Source organism: Montipora capricornis, chromosome 1, assembly GCF_036669925.1.
Source record: "Montipora capricornis isolate CH-2021 chromosome 1, ASM3666992v2, whole genome shotgun sequence".
In the NCBI taxonomy this organism is placed as follows: Eukaryota; Metazoa; Cnidaria; class Anthozoa; order Scleractinia; family Acroporidae; genus Montipora; species Montipora capricornis.
This window is the reverse complement of record NC_090883.1, coordinates 37,075,874-37,098,921: the sequence shown is the minus strand read 5'-3', so window position 1 is coordinate 37,098,921 and position 23,048 is coordinate 37,075,874. Positions and strand designations below refer to the sequence as shown.

Below are 23,048 nucleotides of genomic sequence, written 5' to 3'. Positions count from 1 at the left end.
TGAGTGACATCATCCCGGAATGAAACCTGGTTCGATTTCCTGCACTCCTGAAAAGAGAGTCAGGCCGCATCATATTTAGTTTATTTCATAATTTCGGTCAACGAGGGAGCTTTCAGGGCGACAATATGTCAGGGCCAAAAGCTGACGGCTTCAACAGGCCGTCTTCTTGCCTTAAATCTTACGAAAATGATGAACTCTTTAAGATGATTGGCCGTCGCTGTACGGTAAGTTCGTTCGTTTGAAACGTTAACTTGTACACTCAGTTCGTAATGCAACAATTACATTAAATGTGTGTTTTTTTTTCAGACTTTAGCAACATCTGTCGCCCAACTTTACATCGCTCCACCAGAATCTAGAAACCGATGGAAGAAGAAACTTACTGGAGTTATTTGTTTCGAAAAAGATAATGGCAAACGTTCGTATTTTCTTCGAATGTACAGTCTTGCGGTGAGTTTGTGAACCGATTCAATCGTTATCCAGCCCGTTGATGCTTGACATTTTTCCTTGGAAATGTTGGTAGTTTTGTTTTTTATTTGTAAAGTGCTTTGCGTTATATTTCAGACCAAAAGCTTGGAATGGGAGCAGGAACTTTACAACCAGTTCAAGTACACAGCTTCGCGTCCGTACTTTTACACCTTTGCAGGCGATGTAAGCTTGGTTTTATGAAGCAAAATATCCCAAATTTTCACTTACCTTTCCTCTGCACTTAGCGTCTGTTTATTACAGAGAGCAGTCAAACGTCTCGTATTTTGGACATCCATCATGCCTATATATGTGCATGATGTTGTGTCATCCGAATGGGAAGTGACAAAATACTATTATGTCCACCAGTTACAGCGGGAAGCTACAGTAGATACCTGCAATCCTTCAATTTGACAACTATCCAAGGATATTCATATGGTCTAATCGATCAGTAGTACACTTGAAACAGTCTTTTCATTGTTGACCACTCAGGCGCTGCAGAGAGGGAGGGGCTGGGTTGCCCCCACCCCCCTCCCCCCAACCTTTTTCCTGCGGTGTGAACCTAGCCCCCCCACTTTCAAATGTACTCTGTGGCCCCTGCAGAGTCGTATATTATGTGACACGGCCTACAGTTTATAGTACTTATCCAAGAAAATTGGAAGTCTTACCATTTGCAGATGAACTTACACAGGGGCACGTTCTTCACAGTTATTTTAAAGCCCTGAGTGTTGGCCTGACTGGGGTTTGAACCCATGGCCTCCTCCATAGTTGTAATAAGAGTGAATTATTACAATTATGCAGGAGGTCAAGGGTAGGAACCCCAGTAATAATAATTATTACTATTTGATTTTTAGAACTACAATGCTGGTCTTAACTTTGCGGAAATTAATGAAGCCAAAAATTTTTACAATGAGATTGAGGGAAGGTTAAAAGCGAAGGAGCAAAGACGACTGGGTAAAGATCAAGTGACTTTGGTGTTCTTTTTTGTGTCAATTTATCATTTTTGAGGTGTTAATATAAAGCTAATAAATATTATTGCTCCTGCCATTAGCTAGAAGTTCTTGCTAAATAAAAGTGATTTCTAATATGTCTTGTAGCACGATACACATGTACATCAGTGGATGCTGAAATATATTTCAGAATATCTTTGCAAACAAATGACCGAATTCTTTCAAACTATGTAGATTGCTTCAACAATGGTGTATTTTAATGATATGTTACAATTTTATCATTTGAGAGAACCTTTGTATAAAAAAATCCAAGATGTGACAAGAAGGATGCAAGAATCAGAGTGTAACGCACAACAGATTCTTAGCACGAAGTAGCTGAAAAAGTAAAATTTTGCCCTCAACACAGTCATACTTAGAAAATTGAATCAAGCAGAAATATTTAGGGGGGCAAAATGACACAACAGGCAAAATTACAATTCTATGTGTCTATTTTTCAAATAACCAGAAATATAATTTGACCACCAGTTGCTGTTTTGAGTGTGTGTATTTTTTACGCTCACGGTCAGAAACAGCTCCATTTCATACAAAGGTAAGGCTTGCTACTTTCACACGCACCTAGAAGAAAAGATCATTCCTCTGAACAGAGTTCACAAACCTTTACCATTGAGTAAGAAAGGTTTCCACAGATATCTCAAGGTAATGAAGAAATAATAAGTTTTCATGTTCAGAAAAAAGGCTGTTGTACTAGTTTGACAAATGAAATTGACATATTACTTACCCACACAAAAGTCTGTATCTCAGCCTCTGGTGTATCAAAGGTCTTGAACTCATGCAATAACACAGTTCAATTATTGGTCTTGAGTCATTCCCTTAACTGTGGTAGCTTTGTGTACAAATAAAACAAAAACGTTTGCCAAAAAATGCATCGGAAAAATGTTATTTAAGTGTAACAATCAAATAACCGCCACGTTCAATGCAATCATTTTGCAAGCTGAAATCGCACAAGAAATGTGAACAAACATCGAAGAAGTCCTTGGTAACCACTCATTTTATGTTGGGGGCAGTATTTTTATTAAAAATCATTGGCTAAAAAGTGAAAAATGGATTTGCATGTCAGGTGCCATGCCGATTGCATTGCCATGCCCTCAAAGGAACCTGGGTAATTCCTGAAATAGCTGTAAACAGTAGATAATCAAAGAAAATTCACCAAATGTGTTTGTGAGATGTTAATTACACAATATCTAGGGAGTAATGGTAGTTTGGGAATATTTTAAACATTTTGATAGAAATGACCTGTGTTACACTACTGTACATGTAAATCGTGCTACAAGTCGATGAAACACCTTGTAACTGAAATAGGAGCTGACATATTTATTTGAGTTCTTTTAAAAGGCTAAGTCTTTGGGGAATGGATTTGATTTTCCAAAACAAAGTTTATTTGAAACGTAATTATTATTATTGGTTTCCAGATAGGAGAAGAGACAATTCATCCAGACACAAACAGCCACCTCCACCCCCAGCTGTCGGAGGCCATGTGGACACGAACAAGAGAGCATCTGTACAGTCGAGTGGTGAGCTTTACTGCTCTTTAACCCATTCATCCTTGCCAGCAGCCCACATTGAGGGCTAAAATTGTCTGGCGTTAGTCTCACTTTCAGGACTGATTGAGTTCAAGGGGACGTAGCTTTGAGTAGACCCAGATGTTATTGACCCATTTTATCCATGAATCTGTTATCACGAAACACAGCATGTAAAACTTTCAATTTTAGCAAACAAAAGGAAGGAAATGAGAAAAGATTTTGAGCAATGTTTTGAACCACTGGCCTGTTGCTCAACTTGCTGACAGTGCTCATTATTGATTGAGCTACTGACAAATCCACTGTTGTGATGTCAACATTCTATCACCTTTACACCAAACAAATGCTGTTAGGTGTCTCCTCACTGGTCCAGGTGAGGCTAAATCGTGTGGGTGGGTGGGTTGTGGGTGGTGGGTCGTGTTTGTTTGAAGATAAAAAAATATATATATTCGCTCCCTCAGTGCTCTGTCCAAATTTGGCTTAGGGCTTGTCTGTTTCGAGAATTTCCTGTCGTTGATAAAAAAAGGGTTAGGGTTAGGGTTAGGGTTAGGGTTAGGGACCCACGACCCACCCACCCACGCCGATTAGACACTCTCACTGGTCCCAGAGGTTCGAGTTATCCAGAGTTTGCATTATCGGGAGTAAGGAGTTAAGTAGTAACCCTTGATGAAGATACAGGCACTGTAGTGAAAAGTACCAACGAAACCTGAACTGGTTGGTTCTAAACCAACAAAATCTGAACTGGAATGACATGTTCTGTGTAACGCAAAAAAGGACAAAGACGACATGGCGGCTTCAAAATAAATTCAATGTTGTGGACTGCAGTACACTGTAGATTTTGATTTGTCACATATTGACAGAAGTGGTGTGAGTTATAAAGAATAAAAATGTATAGAAAATGACCTAAAGGGAACAAAAATTGCTTCAATTTGTGTCTGTTGCTCCAAATTAGTACTAACTGAAACTGGGATCAGTCTTATCGCGATAGTCCTACTGACAAAAAAGTGTGGTGCTGCTGTGGAAGTAAACTGATAATCTTTTTCTTCACAGAGAACGTTACTAGTATGAGTCATTCACCATCCCAAACCAGTCTTTCATCCATTGATAGCTCAATGCAGAGGAAAAAAAGTACTAGGAAAGAGAGCAAGTCAAACTCAAGCAATAACAAGAAAGGCGGCAAAAGGAGAATCACAAAAGAGGACATTGGAAACCCTGAGAACTTTCAGTAAGTTGGTCTATGTCATAGAAGGTTTTGTGCATTTGTGCTTCTTTATTCCTTTTGAACTTCTTTGACACCTTGCATTTATCAAATTCATGGACCATCATTTTCCATTTTGCAGACATGTTGGACATATTGGCTGGGACCCTCAAGGTGGTTTTGATGTAAGTGAGAAATGATTCATGAGGGTGTCAGGTGGCTCCAAACCAGTTTCAACAATCGCTAGAGACTATTTTATGAGAAGGGCCGACTCTACAGCAACACTTCATCCTTAAATGGTAGTCATGACAAAGAATGTGGTACAGTGGAAATAATGATCTTTTCTTTTTGGCAGAGAATATTATTTTCAAGAACAGAAGCTTAATGTAATTTTTACAAACCTAACTCTGCGGAAGTCATGTGGAGTAACAGTAACTACATGTACTACTTTAACAAGAAACTCATTTGATTACTAAGATCATTTCAAGCGGCATGTACTAAAACCAGGAACACCCCGGAACTCCGGAACACCCTGGAAGTAACCCAAAACCCTCAATTTGGCTAACCCTAGGCCTCGCTAGGCCTTAAGTTGGTTTTTAGGCCTAGGGTTAGCCCTCAATTGGCTAACCCTTAACTTCTAGGGTGTTCCGGTGTGCTAACCCTAGGCCTAAAATCCAACTTAAGGCCTAGCGAGGCCTAGGGTTAGCCAAATTGGAGTGTTCCGGGTGTTCCTGATTTTAGTACATGCCATTTCAAGCCATTTTCAGTGAGTTTTAATTTAAGTAATTTGGAAGTTGTGGTTGATGAATGTGCAGGTTTTGGAAAAGCCATTCTTATTTCTATGTTCCAAGGCACTTCGCATTTTATTTCTTTTGTATCTAATTTTAACAGTGGAATTTAAGGGAAGACCAATAATTTAAGGTATTTGAAATGATGTTCAATAAATGCAGTTAAATGTATTTACAAAGAGCACTAGTGGTCTGGGCTGGTTAATCATCAAAGAGCAGTCAGCGGTATTTGGCACAGGCGCAGACTCATTCAGTCACTTAAAGTGCCACTATGATCAAATTTTTACCTCATGATTTTTTAGGCATATTACAGAGAATTCTATGAAAGAATGAAAATGCCTTTTACCGTTTGCAAATACCTGCATTAGTTCCAGAGATATTTAAGGTTGAAAAATGTGTAAGATATACAAATGAGATGACTGATGATGTCATACACTCAACCCAATATTACATCAAGTATATAAATAGAGCTATCTTCACCACTTTGCAGCACAGACCATTGAAACTTGGTAGGCTAATAGTTCTACAGAAAACACACCTACGGCCATAAACATTGTGTTCCCATGGCAACCCACTCTTTTCCAGTCCCCACCCACTTGATTTCAATATGTAAGTGATTTTCAGCTCAAAAAAGGTTAAACAAGGCCACAAACTCAAGCTAACATATTTATGTGCTTGTTAGATCATTTATATGAGGCACCATTTGCAAATATGAAAATAGAACGCCAAAGGTGGCCAGAAATGCCTTTAATATTGGAGAGGTCTGGAACCCAGTATGTTACCATGGTAACAAAACTGTTAAGCTCAAATTGTGGAGCACATTTAGTAGAATCTTACTGCAAAGAATCAAACATTTCTGATGCAAATTGGCTGAGATATCCTTTTTCATCATATTTCATCAAAATTTGGTTGAGTGCATGAGGTCATCACTTGGCTAATTTGCATATTTTAAAAGCTTGAATATCTCTGGAACAAAAAGAGATATTTGGAAATAGTAAAGAGCATTTTTCTTCTCATGCGGGCTACTTATTTATGTCTTAAAATGGCTTCGATAGAAAAGATGCGATTTTCGTCATAGTGGCACTTAAAGCAAAAGGCAATTCATCGGACATTTTGCCAGCCATTATTGCCATGCCTGTACAGTTGGGCTTTTGCTTCCCCTCCCCTCACCCATCAGTGTGATGGGTGCCTGGATGCCTGGTGGGGAGGGGGGGGGGGGGGCTCATGGCTGGGTTGTGGGGATTGCTGGCCATGGAAGCATTACTCAGTCAAGGGGCTGGCTGGCTGGCTGGCCTCCAGTGGAAGCCCCTGGACATATCCTTGGCATCCAACCTCCATTTAATAGTGATGCAGTTGTTAAATTTTTTTGTCTTAGATTGACAATGTTCAGATGGATGACAACTGGAAGAAGCTCTTTGATTTAGTTGGTGTAACAGATGTACAGAAACAAACGAAGGAGACCATGAAGTTCATTTATGACTTTGTGGAAAAAAGGGGTGGAATTGAAAATGTCACAAGGGAAATAGAGATGGAAAAGAAATTGCCTTTGACGGAAATGGGTAATGATTTGTGTGATTTTAATGTCTCTAAAAGAGTCTAGAAATGATCCATAAAAGCATTAAAGGTCACTGCTGAAGAGAATTAACAAATTGGTGCACCTGTGCTCTACTGCTATCGTTGTTACTGATAAGCTGTTGACCTTCACAAAGGTTATGAAGTTTTCATACCTCATTTTTTCATGACAGGTTTCAGTAACAGTAGGCCAGCTTCAAATTGTCCAAGAACAAACAAACATTGTGGAGATTCAGGGATGCACTTAGCATCTTTCTAGTTTTAAACACAGGAAAAGACAAGTTTTTGACCTGAGCCGCAGCTTTCACAATATTTTGAATGTGCTTATTACATTTTGAACTACTTTTATTTTCAGCTCCTCCAGCACCATCCAGAGTTCATTCACGAGGTCCACCTCCACCACCTCCTCCCTCACGTGGTGCCCCACCTCCACCCCCTTCCAGAGTTGGAGCGCCACCACCTCCACCATCTCGTGGTGGACCTCCACCCCCTCCACCATCAAGAGGGGGGCCACCTCCACCCCCACCTATGTCTAGAGCACCTCCTCCTCCACCATCAGGACTACCTCCCCCACCAGCACCAGCACCACCCCCTCCTCCACCATTGGGTGGAATTCCCCCACCTCCCCCTCCTATGGGAGCAGGTGGTCCTCCTCCGCCTCCTCCTAGCTTCAATGGAATGGGTGGTGGGCGTGGTTCCTTGCTTAATCAGATCCACCAAGGAACTTCACTGAAGAAGGTTTCGCCTAGTGACAGAAAGCCAATCAGCAGTGATGGCAGGAGTGGTTTGTTAAGCGATATCAGGACGGGTGTTCAGCTCAAACGGGTGAGTGCATAATGGCTACTTCAAGAGGACAGGTCTATTAGATCAAAAATAAGATTGTGGCCGAATTATGAATATTGTGTTCTTGTCATGTCTTCACTTTCATGGAAAACTATGTAAAATACTGAGGAAAACTGTTCTCTGAAATTCAATAGATTGCATTGGTATTCAGTATAAGCTTATAACATTGTGATTGTTGTTTGATAGGTATCAGATGCTGAAGCAAAGCCCAAAGCTGCCCCAGGGGGTGATGGTGGGGGTATTTTGGGTGCTCTTCAAATGGCTTTGGAGAATATCAAGAAGGACACTCATTCATCAGGTATGTTATAATGTTAGCAACTTAGTTAATTCAGTTCAATGAAAGGAAAGGATTCAGAAGAGAATTGCTTGGCTTCCGTTGCAATCAATTCAATCAATTCTTTTGTTTTGTTTCTCAATATAATACAATTGAATAGCTTGATTTTGTAAATAGAATAAACAAACCGTGGGCGTTAAGGGAACATTGCTACCTTCCATTGATACCATTGTCAGAACAAAAAAGCCCTTAATTTAAAAGGGGTCTTGTTTTACTTCTTTTTTTACCATAAAGTAAAGTACGATCGTCCGGGTGAGTGTAGTCCTGAGAAGGACTGTTTGAGATGACATTGACTCACCCGGATGATCGTACTTTACTTTATGATATGACTCCTGGGTTCAAACCATTTACAATTCTTTCTTTACCTTGCTCAATTGTGGTCCTTACATCATTGTGATTGTTGCAGGAAGTTGAAGGTTGATTTGTGCCCTCAGGACCCCTCAGGATGTCTTTGACAAGTCTCAGACTTAGTTGATTTGAGGCCTGGGCCCAGCTCTATTTTATGAAAATAAGTGAGGGGGTGGTCTAACTATTGATCCATTTCCTATTACATGGTGGGAATAATTCTGGGACATCGTTAGCAGCAATAAGATGTGAAGCTTTAACTGCTACATAGGATGATATATTATCACGTGACATGTCAAAGTTATTTTTAGCACAAAAATCTTCTCAGCTAAACTGCAACACTTTTTATCATTTTCTGGTGGCTGGATTTACCTTTATGATGTTAACACTATTGGGTACATCATTTCTGTGCTCGGACATTTCCAGATAATTTTTTTAATAAATGTCCGAATGAAGAAATCATTTTCCATGGGGACTAGGCACTAGTACAAAATGCCGTATATTTTCAAAACTAAAGACATTTAACAAAGGCCAAGCACAGTTCGTTTTCTTTTACCATTTTAAGTAATCAAATAGTAGCGAAATGAAGTAAATTTTAGCATAAACTGTTGCCGTTTTTTATTTTGAGTTTTGTGGCGGTAACAAGTCGCGTGACCTCATTTCCATACGTCTTCCTCATCAATGCAAAAACTTTTGTGGCATTATTGGTCTGCGAAAGTCTTAGGATGTTATTACTAAACCTTCAGAGGTTAGACCACCCCTTTACTTTTTTGTACAATAATTTGGGGCCAGGTTGAGGCCCGTGCCTTAATTTACTTGAGGATAGAGTATTAGGTCAAAACTGGGAAAACGTGTGGAAGAAGTACTCACATCTGTAACTTACCTGAAGACCCATATCTAGGAGACATGAACTATTTAGCAGGACGAGCTTTCGTTGTGAAATTTTTTAGCAAGGTTTTGAAAACAGCAAACTGTGCGAACTTGAAAAAAGGCCATCGCTAATTTTTTTGACTTTTTATTTAACATTTTAGACAGTGAAAGTGGAGAAAGTGGATCTGAATTTGAGGATGATGAAGATGAGTGGATGGATTAAGTTAAAAAAATGGTTATTGTCAGGAAATAGAATGAAATGCATTGTCAATTACTCTGGGATATTAGAGGAACTTGGATGTAGTTTGTAAAATGTTAGAATTGTGCTGCGAAGTTTTCTTTTTCTTTTTTTTTTCAATTTAAAATCCTGTACCTAGGAGCTGCATAAATCAACTCCTCTAAGCCTCCTGTCGGGAAATTGTGGTTTAAAAGGATCCCTTTTACACCTCTTGGATTGAATAGCCCATTTTACAGTTGCTTGCTGCAAGGCTGCCGGTGACATCGTATTGATACAGAGCTCACTGCTTTTATCATGTAAATTGTAAATTGTAATTCAAACTAGTTTACATTAACATCAGAAAAGCACAAAGGTTTGTATCAAAATAGGGTCACCGGCAGCCTCGTTTCCATTCGTAGGCCTGGCGCCCTAGCTACAACTGTGTATTGGTCAATTGGGGAGAGCAAGGCCTATTACTGGCATTCGCTCGAGTGATTAGAAACCATGTTTCTTTTACTTAAAAAAAAGACACCGTTCGCAACAAGCAGGACTTACGTACGATTTAGGGAGTAGTCATACTTTGATTTTAAAGACGCCTTGCCTTGCGTCTCAGGCGCTGCTATTTCGAGATGAACTCGTAAGATTACTCCCGGAATTGTACTTCATTCAGTCCAGTGACCGTCAAAAATCGAGGCTGCGGTTACGTAACCATTTTGCTATAATAATTTTGTTGTAATGTTTGATGGGAAAATATGACGTTAGCCTTGACAGATTCAGAGTGCACGTACGTTTCTCTCATCACAGAACATTTAATTTTGTAAAATTAGATAGAATTTTCACAATTTCAAAAAATAGCTATATGTGCTCGATGAGCTGGTATGAAAGTGTTTAATTAATTTAATATTAAAACGCAATGCTCCTTGTAAAATTATGGAATGAAAAATACCACGAACTAACCACGATAATGATCATTTTCATTTCCCTTAATCTATGGTACACTTCTTCCTTTCTAATGTTTATGTCAAGGAAACGAAGACCAGTATCAACTGATTGTGATAATAAAATTCAATTGAAAGTTAACAGTGACTGACAAGACTTACGGTGTTAGAGGCATGCTTCGTACGGTATGCTTCCGTGAAATTACACGTTTCAACCCTTATGGGTTTCTGGTGAAACTCCCTACCAACCTGAGCCATTCGGACATACAAGGTGTGGACAGGAGCCGTGCAACAGTAAACCCGACTCTCGCCCCCTTTATAACGGAGCTATTTGAATCAAGAGTGGTGGATTTCAGTGCAAACATGTCGCGTTTTATTTCATTTGTAACCTTGGATATGGCACATGTGGATTTTTGTGCCGAGTAGCTGGCGTAGCAGGGGGTTTGGTGTGTGTTTCTTACATAATCATCGCGAAAGATGGACGTAGGTCAAAAGAAAAGGCAAGTGCTGGGGTTAAAGTCATTCTCGTCACCAGAGCCTCGGGTCTTGTGTCTGTACTTGACCCGAGGCTCTGGGAAACTCTATGTGGGAGAACATGCGCCGTAGGCTTCGTATAGCCAAAAATTGGCTATTTGAACCGTACCGCGCCTGCTCACTTCTCCTGCTAACATGAATGCACCAATTAGAGCCTATTTTGATTGTTCTTCACGAAAACAAATGAGAAGACACTTTGTTTCAGGGTTCCCCAGAGTTCTTCTCTCCCTAAGTCAAGAGAAGAGCTGTGGGGTCGAGATTGGGGTTAAAGTGACCTCTGTCCAGTTTTCGCGCCGACGCTGTATCGAAAAGCACACCAAACCGCCTGCTACGCTAGCTACATGTATGCGTTGAGTTGCTCGAAGTGTGGGTTTGCGTTACCCATTGGTTCATGTGTCGAAATCTCGTAATGGTTATGGTATTCAACGCTACTGCGCCAACCAACTTTGGAGCACGTCTACCCTGAGCGGCTCCGCACTAAATGTCGGTTATCAACCGTACCGTGATCATGATTGTTGTGGTCTCTCTCTCCTCCGCTGAGGTTCGCGTATTCGCAATTCCTCGGCACCCAAATAGTCGGGAAAACGAAAACAACTGCGTGTTAAAAGTGAGTGGGGGCTTGGGTCGGGGCGTCGCCTCGACCCAAGCCCCTACACATTTTTCGCACGCATTTCTTTCCCTTTCTCGACTATCTGGGAGCTTGGAACAGGCTACAGCGGAGGTGTTAATGTAGCTCGAACTTTTAAGTCTTCGCTTTCGTGTCCGCCTCAATCAATCAGTCAATAATCAATGACAATTCACCTCAGTGTCGGTAGCTTGAGGTGGATATTTACCTTGCCGCGGAGCACAAAGATGGTACCTGCAACGAGTACAATACTTTTGGGGGCAAATCCCGAGCGAATTTCTCGGATGTGAACAGTAAAGGAAATTCGGAGTTTGAGTAGCAAATCAGAGCGCGCCCTCAATGCTATCCAATGTTTTAGTATATATTGATTTATTTTCGAGCGGTTTTCAATTGAGTGTCGAAAGTAATTAGATAATTACTTTGGTTTCTGCTTACTTCACTCAGTGATTGGTTCAAAGTTCTCGCGCCATTTTTTCAACCAATCAGAAGTGAAACCAAAACCAATCGTGGCTCACGCGTGCACATTTTCCCGCGCTTTGTGTCGGCTTCGTGTAATTACTTCGAGTTTTGATTGGTTTGCCGGATTGTATTAGTCCTTTTTGATTGGCCAAAGTAATTACTTTGGTTTTGGTTTTACGACACTCAATTGAAACTCGCTCTAACACATGGCGTCCAATAACATGGAAGGACGATAGATTTTGCTTCGTGTTTACGTGAAACGTCAAACAGCAGCCCGTTATTTGCTTTAGAAGCATGAAAATTCTCCTATTCTAACTTATCTCTTTTGAGAAATTTCTCAATAACTGTAGATAACAGGTAAAAACATCTAGATAGTCTAGGACTACATGTGACTACTTGTGTAGGGTAGAATGAAAATTGGACATCATTCCTTTGATTGTTTGAACAATAACATGTAAAAGCTCCCAGGATAACAATACGGTATGCAAAGAACAAGCGTTCGTGTCGGTCAAAGCCAGACAATGCGATACCTAACACTATCTGAAGATTACGTTTACTGACACTTACTCTATTAATAGCTCGCGCATTCCGTGAGAAAGACCGGGAAGCGGGCTTTTCGGTGTTTGACCGAGAAAAAAGTTTTGCTCTGTGGAACCCCACGGAAATGGTTGCCACGCAGACTACAACATCAGTGGATTCTCTCAACGAGGAGTAGTCACAAAAAATGAATCAACATCGCCACGCTTCTTTGATTTTTGGCAAAAGGCAAATTTCAGCCTGACGTTTGCCGTTGGCCCTAAACGCGATACTAAACTACTATCCAATCGGCGTTTCGTATTTATGTACATATAGAAAAGCTGGTTTTGTCGCAGCCTACGGAAAGTTTTCAAACGGAGAATAACAACGTGCGTCGAGCAAATGGCCAATTTCAGTTCTTTTGCAGTTATGCTCTCTTTTCTCGTTTGGTAGTTTCTTGAAAAATAAAAACAACATCTCGTGCAATCTCGTTCCTCTCCCTTGGCTTCGGGTCCCGCATTTCGTTTCATGAATATGAGGAAACCCAGGAAGTGTGTACGCACTGGAAACGGGATTTAATTTTCGCCAGAAGCTAAGAATGGTGCTCCTTGTTCAGGGTTTTGAAGCAAGCAACTGTGGACAATATTCCTGTCGGTGTACGTTGGATCAACTGGCTTAATTACGAGTTGAATTACAAGTTGAAAACTAAATATTTTGAGCAAGAGCCGATACAACTTCAAGGTAGATTTGATTAAGTAATGTACTATATTTCGGCTGGCCAAACCAGTCTTCTTCTGGTACAATGACGATCGACAGTTTTTGAAGAGATCGAGCTACGCGTTTAAAAAAATTGTTTAAACTGCAAATTTGTATTTATGTTCATTTCCCATAATCCCTATCAAGCGCTAAGCGTCCTAAATTGACGATAATTGTCGGTTTTCACATGACGTCACGACCGCCATGTTGGTGCCCCTTAACAAAGAAAAGGCGGCCATGTTGGTGCCCCGACCAAATCCTCCGGGAATTTAACTCAATTATTATGCAAACACTTCCTTTTGTTTTCGTTGAAAAACAAGGCTGTTGATCACGTGAGTGAAAACCAGCAATAGTTACTTTAAGGTGATTCCCTAGTATTGCACTGCGCATCCTGTTCTGCGCATAACACAGCGTAAGCCCCGTTCGTATTCAGGCATGGCTAAGAGGCTTTATGGTCAAATTTCATGGCTCTTTGTCTCACAAGTCTCAACGGATATTCTAAACAAAAAAATGTTTAAATTAAACCATAAAGACTCGTACCCATGTGTGAATATTGATATATCGAACGTGGCCAAAAACATTTCAAAATGGCGACCTTTCGCGAGGGAAAGCTCGCTATAAAGAAGAATGGCCGTTTTCAGAGCACAAGCAGTAAAGAGCAAAACAAGAAACTTTTTCAACTCTCACAAAACAAAAAGTCGAGTGATAGCCTTGATGATGCTAAAGAACATTTAAGTCCGACAGTGAAAGTGAAACCGCGCTATCGGGGAGACGTGTTGTCGAGGGGTCGAGCTTGATTTGCTTTCTGTTTTCTCCTAAACGAGGTTGGTGACCTATCTTTTTTTTGGCATAATTTTATTCTCTTACTGATCTTCTTTGCGCTGTAAAAAAATTACAAAAAATTTACGTCAGAAAAAAAAGTTACTGGAAAGATAGTATTCGTAGCCATCACTCGTGGACACAAAATTGTCTCCTCGAGATCACGCACCCGAAGAACATTTGTAGTCAGTGCCTTTTCAAGACTTGTGCCTGTGCCATAAAACAAACATTAAATTATTCCTTTTGAGCAACACAATTCACCTGTTTTGTTATTTCAAGAATTACGTCAAAGCTGTACTTCCTGTTCTTGCAAAACGTAGCCTGAACCGATGGAATAAACTTGTTCTTGATAGATGAAGGCGCAATGCTTAAATGAGTAACTTGAGCAAGTTATGTCTCTCAAACGAGCTTGGTGACCTACTTTTTTGATTGCACATTTCGAGTCACCATAATATAGGGAACAATCGAGAAAAGTTTTAAAAAAATCTTACGACAACTTCTATTACTAAGGAATCACCTTAAAGAAACTTGGGAATCGTCAATAATAGTCATTTCAGAGGTATAGGATGGGTTGATTGTTCTGCCGGTTGATCTTTGCGCGGTTGTATTTGAATGAGCGTGACCTGATAACGACTGATGTTTTACCAACTGGGAGGTGGAAAGGCTTAATTTTGTTTATTGACGGTTGTTGCTCCAGCTTTCTCCTCGCTCTTAATTTTATCCGCGCAATTTTCCGAATAAATGGCTTTGACACTTTTTGTGAAGGTGAGTGTTCTACATTTTGTCTAACTTGGCTTCCGATGTATTTTTTGAATTTCAAAAAAAAATGTTGAAATTTGTGTTGTTTAGGGTTCCAACGATCCTTTCAAAGTCCATAAAGAAATGGGCGATTGTCCTTCCAGCCAACGAATCCTGATGATCTTACGTCTGAAGGATTTAAAGTTCCAGCAAGAATATGTTGACCTCAATAAAAAAGACCCAAAAAAGTGGGAAGAATTTGTGCGGAGATCGCAAGGAAGATTAAAGATCCCTGTTCTTTGTCATGGTGATTTTGAGCCGATGGAAGATGCGGACAGTATAGCATCCTATTTAGAGGATACTTTCCCCGAACCTTCACTGCACAGTGAAGCGACCGACGCCGGCCGAGATTTGTATTCCAAATTCGCAATATTTATGCGAAACAGCAAACCTGAAAACGACGCCAAACTTCGCAGTGCTTTAAGCAAAGAGCTCGGACGACTCAACGACTTCTTAAGGGGACGTCCGGGTGCATATCTTGACGGAAACATGCTAAAGTTGCCAGATTGTAATTTATTGCCAAAACTGATGCATGTTAAGGAGGCTGGCGAACTGAAAGCATTCATCATCCCTGAGGAATACGAAGCCGTGTTAACATACCTGAAAGAAGCGGCGACCAAAGAACGAGCTTTCAAAGACACTTTCACCGACGCAGTGAAAGACGACATAAAAGAGGGCTGGAAGAAGAAAATGGGAAATTCGATGGGAACTAACTCGCGCAGATAAATTAACAGATTAAGCCCGCAGTTTTGGTTTTTATTACCAAATTTGCATATACAGGTCCTTATACAGCAAAGCAACTTCTATTTACTCGCGGTTTTTTACTAGCTTTAAAATCTTGGTGTTTTACCACATTTGTAGACATGGTAGTGGAAAACTTGTGTATGTTATCTGGTTTAGAATTTTTAATAGAAAATGACCGCTTAGAACACTCGTAGAAGTCGGTTTCTTTAATGTCGAAAATTGAGTCAGGAAAAAGAATGAAGACATTAAAAATTTTAAAAATGATAAATAATTTATTTTCGCGTAGGTTCCTACTGAGTTACGCTAAATGTCGCAGGACTCATCACGATTCCCGTTTAAATTAAAATTTCTTCTCGAAGAGCGAAGCTTTAAGATAATGAACATACCGCAAAATCGGCCACTTAAAACATGTTCCTAAAAGAAACAAAGAAACCTTTTCATGTGTTTTTTTCGTGTGAAACACGTCACTATGCGGCAGATGAATTTTGTGGTGAAATTAAGTTGATTTGCATCTGTCTGAACTGTATGATGAAAACATACACCTTATCATGATTCCAAAATGGCTGCTATATTGGGCCTTTTTGGCTTCGCTTTCAAACGCAAATTCAAAAGAATATTTACAAGCACAAAACGAACACAATTTTTTTCTGAGGTCCTTATTGAACGAGTCTTTCGATCTTTTTAGTGATTAATTCGACACAGGAGGCCATGACTGGGGGCCTGAAACTTCATTATATTTGTAGAATGGCGTTTATTTTCAGATTGATTTTCCAGCGAAACCAGACCTGTACGGGTCCGCAAATGATCCCAGGACCGCAAATGATCCCAGAACCGCAAATGATCCCCAAACTGTACCGCAAATGATCCCGGAACGCAAATGATACCTGTTTTGGACCGCAAATGATCCCGAAAAAAAAGTGAGGAATGGCATGGAGGGTGGAATGGTCTGGATTGAGAATTAATGAGAAGAGCGCTTATTTTTATTAAAATCACTTTAAATCATGCATGGCTGGCAACAGGTTTCTGCCTCATTATAGTTTAAATTTGCCACATTTGATTATTGGATACAATCATCAAAAACTAACTTGGACGCAATTCAAAACCGGTTGTGACCAGGGGCCTGTTTCTCGACAAGTCCCGATGACTTTTAGCATGTTGTTTTGAGATAACTAAAAGCGGATTGTGAAACACTTAAACCCTCTCCCTTCTTGAGATAAAGAGGGAATTGTGACATGTGAAAAGTTTAGGGACTTTCGAGAAACGGCCCACTGATCTCTTTGACGAGGCGAAAAGGACGCCATCCGGGCCCGGCTTGCAACAATCGTAACATTAATAACTAGAACGCAATGTTTTAGCCTATAAGCTTTGGTTCAACATGCAATACTGCAGTTTTGTTTTTTCCCATGTCCTTGACTAAAAGTCGTCCATTAATCAACTATGACAGAAAACGCTATCATTTGCGTAGACCTGCAATGCTCCACCGCTCTTAAATACACCTTGTGTGTAGCACTCGAATTGCCTTCCACTCTGGGACAAATCTCTCCTGTTATTTTTCCTTCGCAGTATTTTTGCTTTAATTCCGGAGGAATGGCTAGCTGGGGATTCTGAGCAGCTATTGGTTCCAGGCTATGGTAATGCAGCTCTGCTTCATGGCCAAGTAAGGCCATATCTCTAGTGGCTTCGTTTTCATAACCAGCTCCGGGGTGGATAATATTCAATCCCGTTTCTCCTAAGCTTGATACTACCGCCACCAGGATTTCAAACATGTTAATTAGGCCCCATAAAGCAATCCAGTCACCCCATTCACCGTCCATAGCCATCCTTCTCAGATAGGTATCCCATGCTCCATGTTTGATAAATTCTCTGAAGTGAGTCCCGTCCGGGGTTGTTGGATTACTATGGAGGTAATTTACCAAGTCTGCGAGACCCTTCCGCGGCGTATTAGCTGGTCATTCATTGCATGGAATAGACAGTTCCCATCTTTGGGGGCTGGAGGATGGCGATGTGTTACTCCTGACTTTCTCAATTCCATGTCCAACCGACTCTTTGGTGATTTACCTTTGTCTGAAGCTTGCTTAAGCCTAGTTTTCATATGTCGGGAAAATCCCAGACGATCAGGGATTTCGCAGTTTCCCGACCGTCCCAGATTTTGCCGACATATCGGAAAATCGCCAGATGCTTGTCCTAGATTTCCCCGATAGTGACTTTGGCGAAAAATGGAAAGTGCTCAGAATCCCCAGCTAGCCATTGCTCAGGAATTAAAGCAAAAATACTGCGAAGGAAAAATAACAGGAGAGATTTGTCCCAGATGTGGAAGGCAATTCGAGTGCTACACACAAGGTGTATTTAAGAGCGGTGGAGCATTGCAGGTCTACGCAAATGATAGCGTTTTCTGTCATAGTTGATTAATGGACGACTTTTAGTCAAGGACATGGGAAAAAACAAAACTGCAGTATTGCATGTTGAACCAAAGCTTATAGGCTAAAACATTGCGTTCTAGTTATTAATGTTACGATTGTTGCTAGCCAGGCCCGCGTGGCGTCCTTTTCGCCTCGTCAAAGAGATCAGTGGGCCGTTTCTCGAAAGTCCCTAAACTTTTCACATGTCACAATTCCCTCTTTATCTCAAGAAGGGAGAGGGTTTAAGTGTTTCACAATCCGCTTTTAGTTATCTCGAAACAACATGCTAAAAGTCATCGGGACTTGTCGAGAAACAGGCCCCTGGTCACAATCGGTTTAGAATTGCGTCCAAGTTAGTTTTTGATGATTGTATCCGATAATCAAATGTGGCAAATTTAAACTATAATGAGGCAGAAACCTGTTGCTAGCCATGCATGATTTAAAGTGATTTTAATAAAAATAAGCGCTCTTCTCATTAATTCTCAATCCAGACCATTCCACCCTCCATGCCATTCCTCACTTTTTTTTCGGGATCATTTGCGGTCCAAAACGGGGATCATTTGCGTTCCGGGATCATTTGCGGTACAGTTTGGGGATCATTTGCGGTCCTGGTATAATTTTGCGGTACAGTTTGGGGATCATTTGCGGTTCTGGGATCATTTGCGGTCCTGGGATCATTTGCGTACCAATACAGACCTTTCCAGCGAATCACAAGTCTTGCATGAGGAATTAGAGCGATTTTCAAGTGAGTGTCGAAAGTAATTAGCGGATTGCTTTGGTTTTGCGTTACTTCACTCAGTGATTGGTTCAAAGCCAATCGTGGCTCGCGCGTGCACATTTTCCCGCGCTTTGTGTCGGCTGCGTGTAATTGGTTTACTGGATTGTATCCGTGCTTTTGATTGGCTTAGGTAATTACTTTGGTTTTGGTTTTACGACACTCGATTCAGTGAAACTCTCTGCTCTATCACCCAAGCAGTTCACATTACACTCTAATCAGTTAAGTCTATTACCCAAGGGACTGGGAATGATCACTCGTGCAAAACAAATCTTTTTAAAAAACACTCGTCTAAAAATAGCTTGATCTGTGAAAATGCCGTTACGTAGACCTAATATTGGAGTTGTATAGCCCTGTGATTATGGGCTCGGTTTGGACACCAAGTTTCTTTAGTCGTCAAGCCTATCGACCCAGGTCCCATCGTCTTTCATATTATTATTTTTTTTTGGGGTTCCAACAAGTTTTCATCGTATTAGTTCAATGTGGAGTGCTGTTAAAATAAGAAGAAGTTCATCATATCGTTACCTGAAGACATACCAGTCACGATCAAAATGCAGTTGACATCGGCATCAAAGTACCGGACATGGAATGGGAAACCACTGGACGAAACATCGATTTTTCGGGCCATCTTCGTCTACACAAGCCCTCAAGCTGGTATCATTAAGCTGAAATGTCTAAAAGCAAGCCTTTGATAGAAAGCAGAGGTGAGAGATAGTTTCATGAAGAAAACATGGCTGTTCAGGGTTGTCTCTCTGACCTATCTCTGGATGAAGTCAAGGATCTACCGATACAATTTGGGCAAGTTTTGAAAACTAAAAATTTAAATCGATGCTCAATATTTTGCTGGTATGACTGGGTGGCCCGACACTTCTAAAAAAATATGAAATGGGAATGGGAGAAATTTCCTGTTCGTGGAATGACACAATTACCCAGAATTCTCTTTGGGCGTGAACGAGGCAACTGGCTCAAGCTCGGCCGGAGGAAAAAGTGAGAAGAAGATATCTAGCCAAATACTAAGGAGTAGCCCTGGTGTGTGCTGTTAACGTAGACTTTTGGTTTAATGTTCACTGAGTTTTTCGAAGAGATAGCCTCGACGACTCTTACTGTCGCCTATTCTTGTCCCCAGAGGCCGCGATTCTTTCGGTCAGCACCGAGAATAACGACCTCTGGTCGGTTCCGAAATACGCGCAGTCTCAGTGGGGGTCTATTTGGATAACCGCTGACAGCTACTAATTGTTTCAAATTTCTGAGATTGTGCAGACGAGCCGGAAGTCCGTGATTCGCGGACTTCCTGGTTTGGAACCAGCCAGAGGTCGTTATTCTCGGTGCTGACCGAAATTATCGCGGCCTCTGGCAACGAGAATGACTGGCGCCCGATTTTTTCTGGCGCCCTGTTTACCACTCCTACATGTATTGCGCATGCTCATTGTTTGACGACACCGTCAGTATAAATTCGTGAAAATTATGAGTGAGAACGTCCATAAAACGACATAAATCATTTCTCGCCTCAGATCCTAACAATTCCCTCCCTTAACAAAAAGAAAACCAAAAGCTGGACGAAACTATCCGAATCAACACAAGACAATTAAGAAAATGGATTCTCGATTTCCCGAAGAGTAAAACTCTTAAAGGAGGAATCGCGCCTCTAGAGCCTACGTTAATTTTATTCAGTGGAAAGCACAACGGTGCAAGCAAGACTGAGAATCGAAATTGGCAAGCGCTTACTTAAAATCTTCATTGAACATGCTCGGCTTTCTTATTAAAGGCAAGCCTTCAAGTCAAAAAAAAAAGACACTCCTGTTGCGAACGCAAGCTGAAAGTATAGCTCTTTCTTGCCTGAGTATCATTAATTTGAGTTTTGCGATATCACAGCAATGCGTTGAAACATTCTCAAGTTTCCCGGCGTGCTGTTTTGCCGTGTGAAATTGCCATGCGCTTACAATGAGTTTTAAACACGCTGTTTCCGCATGCGTTTCAAGGCGAATTTTTATTTCAATCCATCCTATTTCCTGTTTACTTTACTAATAGTAAAGGCCTTAGTTTTAAGTAAACAGTGGAACCTGCTAAATCAATAACAGATTGGTCTTATTTGAAATTAAAATTTTCTGGGTTTGGTCCCCAAACTCCTGTTATTGGTTGGAAGGAAATTGAATGGGTTAAAATAAGAACTGGTGGCTTTCCAAATATATACAGGTGAACAAACTCATGCCACAAACGAATCTCTTAAGGAAAAATATGGCGGGTTATACAAACTCCAGTCACTCCGACGAGGACACATGGCAAACCGAAATGAGAAACATCAGAGAACGAAATCGACACATGTTCAACAATGAATTGATGAGCGATGTCTTTTTTACTGTAGGCAAGTCAGAAAAAATGAGGATTCCAGCTCATAAATATGTTATGGGAATCAGTAGTCCGGTATTCTACGCCATGTTTTACGGTAGAATGGCGGAGAAAGGCTGCGAAATTAAAATCGCCGACTGCGAACCAAACAGCTTCATGGAGCTCTTGAGGTATATTTACTACGACGAAGCCAAAATTGATCCGTCAAATGTGTTTGGGATATTATATTTGGCAAAGAAATACATCGTGCCGTTTTTGGCGGAAAATTGCGTGCAATTTTTGGAAGAGAATATTGATCATCAAAACGCCTTCACGTTACTGGCTCAAGCACGCTACTTTTGCGAACCTAAACTGGAGGAAAAATGCTGGGAAATTATTGACAGGGAAACCTCTAAGGTTCTGTCTTCCGACTCCTTCACTGAAATTGACCACGAAACCCTTTTGGCTGTTTTAACACGTGATACATTGACTGTGTTAGAAGCAGAGTTGTTCAAGGCCGTGAAGCACTGGGCCGAGGCCGAGTGCAATCGGAAGATTCTTCCGCCGACACCCGAGAACAAACGAAGCGTGCTTTCAAGCGCACTTTATTTTGTTAGGTTTCCGGTTATGACCCTCAAGGAGTTCTCGGACGACGCAGCTCAATCTGGAATACTGACCTCAGATGAAACAATTAACATATTCCTATATTTTGGATCCAAGGATGACTCCAAAGTTAAAAGTTTCCTAACCCACCCCCGCCCTGGGGCACATAGAGTTTACCGTTGTACGCGTTTCCCAAGTTATGGACAGAATTGGCTGTGCGAGGGAACTAACGTGGACAGCATAAAGTTCACGGTTGATAGGGACATTACTGTGCTTGGGGTTGGACTTTACGGAATCAGCAACGTAGAAGACAGTTCAAGATCGTTTAGCGTCGATGTGGAGCTTCTAGACTCGCACAATGATGTGATGTGTACTTACGAAGGAAGCTTCTTTTCCGATGTGAACAAGCACGTGCACGATATTCTGTTTGATGAGCCCGTGATCGTAAGAGGTCATCGGCCGTACATCATCCGAGTTCTTCTCAAGGGGCCGTCTACGCTCGGGGGAACGGATGGAATGAGAGATGTCATCGCTGAAGGAGTCAGGTTTCGATTCGATGTGGACGAGGCAAGTTTCAATGGGACCACAACAGCGGATGGACAAATACCAGACATTGTGTTTAAGATCTAAGGAAAATTAAGATCATTTCCGAGTAACCTAGAGGTAGTTTTGTTCTGAGACGGGCTGAGACGAAGATGCCATGATCATCATACGATTCTGAGATTTTTCAGCAATTAAGGAGACATGTTTACACTATTTTAGTTTTCTCATAACAAAACAAAAACATCTTTGAACAGATATAGAGACCTAAAAAGTAATATTAGTTTCATTACCAAGAGCCACTGTGTTTGAAGTTGTCAGTCATTTGCAGCTAAGAATGGCGAGGAACGGCTAAACGAAGCGATTATGTAAATACTCTCCTTTGTTTGTCAGGAGAAATGTTGTAAGTTGGCTCACAAGTACTTATTTGTGAATATTACCCACTATAGCCTTAAGACAAGCGAATGAATCAAGGTGGGGTTCTCCTTTAGAACGAAATACCATTAATTAGTAATTAAGTAGACTTGATAAAATGAGTTTTTTTCATAAAATAGCCGTTGTAAGAGATTGGCGCTTAAAAACTGTTCACAGAACCATTCAAATGTATTTCCCTCCTGAGCGAATCGTTTTCTCGAGATTTCGAAGTGAAGGAATTAAGAAATAGGACTTTGGTTCCTATTTTAAATTAAGCCATGTTTTATGAAAAAACAGAGAGACCGTGGAAAAAAGGAAGAATGAGTGAAGGCAAAATAAACAGAGATCGAGATTCCAGACACTGTTGTGTAACAAGCGAAGATAAAAGGAGATTGTAAGCTTTTTAACGTTGACAGATTTGATGACTGTCAGCCATCAGTCTATTCGGCAAAACTAACAAGGTGAATGTCATGGAATGACAATAGATTATAATTGTATTCTGGGTATTTCCAGGGGCATCCAACGAATCTGTTCCTCACATTATCTGTTCCCCAGAGGTAGCCTGTTCCAGGCTCTCAGATAGTCGAGAAAACGAAAGGAACAGCCTGTGAAAAGCGAGTGGGGGCTTGGGTCGAGGCGAGGCGGGA

At 40.9% G+C, this 23,048-nt stretch overlaps 3 protein-coding genes across 3 annotated transcripts; all 3 read left to right on the top strand.

Annotated features, from left to right (window-relative positions):
- LOC138041370 (actin nucleation-promoting factor WASL-like) lies at positions 1-10,232 on the top strand. The gene is made up of 11 exons (XM_068887147.1): positions 1-224; positions 307-447; positions 562-648; positions 1,317-1,416; positions 2,882-2,983; positions 4,040-4,214; positions 4,330-4,372; positions 6,351-6,534; positions 6,903-7,372; positions 7,577-7,688; positions 9,101-10,232. Exons 1-11 carry the CDS (start codon positions 126-128, stop codon positions 9,160-9,162), a joined length of 1,575 nt encoding a protein of 524 aa, XP_068743248.1. The 5' UTR covers positions 1-125; the 3' UTR covers positions 9,163-10,232.
- A 4,221-nt stretch (positions 10,233-14,453) lies between these two features.
- LOC138041359 (chloride intracellular channel protein 5-like) lies at positions 14,454-15,613 on the top strand. Its single transcript, XM_068887140.1, has 2 exons — positions 14,454-14,568; positions 14,653-15,613. The coding sequence occupies exons 1-2, from the start codon at positions 14,545-14,547 to the stop codon at positions 15,325-15,327; spliced, it is 699 nt and encodes a 232-aa protein (XP_068743241.1). The 5' UTR covers positions 14,454-14,544; the 3' UTR covers positions 15,328-15,613.
- Positions 15,614-20,736: 5,123 nt separating this feature from the next.
- On the top strand, positions 20,737-22,921 carry LOC138053245 (BTB/POZ domain-containing protein 6-like). The gene has a single exon (XM_068899903.1). The coding sequence runs from the start codon at positions 20,755-20,757 to the stop codon at positions 22,075-22,077; it is 1,323 nt and encodes a 440-aa protein (XP_068756004.1). The 5' UTR covers positions 20,737-20,754; the 3' UTR covers positions 22,078-22,921.
- The last annotated feature ends 127 nt before the right edge of the window (positions 22,922-23,048 follow it).

What these genes read in the sequence shown, in the direction of transcription:
- LOC138041370 (XM_068887147.1), top strand. Translation starts at nt 126, where the DNA reads ATGTCAGGGCCAAAAGCTGACGGCTTCAACAGGCCGTCTTCTTGCCTT. An exon ending in TTCGAATGTACAGTCTTGCG is followed by an intron (nt 448 to 561) that starts GTGAGTTTGTGA and finishes GTTATATTTCAG; the next exon opens with ACCAAAAGCTTGGAATGGGA. An exon ending in GGAAACCCTGAGAACTTTCA is followed by an intron (nt 4,215 to 4,329) that starts GTAAGTTGGTCT and finishes TCCATTTTGCAG; the next exon opens with ACATGTTGGACATATTGGCT.
- LOC138053245 (XM_068899903.1), top strand. Translation starts at nt 20,755, where the DNA reads ATGGCGGGTTATACAAACTCCAGTCACTCCGACGAGGACACATGGCAA.
- LOC138041359 (XM_068887140.1), top strand. Translation starts at nt 14,545, where the DNA reads ATGGCTTTGACACTTTTTGTGAAG. An exon ending in CTTTGACACTTTTTGTGAAG is followed by an intron (nt 14,569 to 14,652) that starts GTGAGTGTTCTA and finishes TGTGTTGTTTAG; the next exon opens with GGTTCCAACGATCCTTTCAA.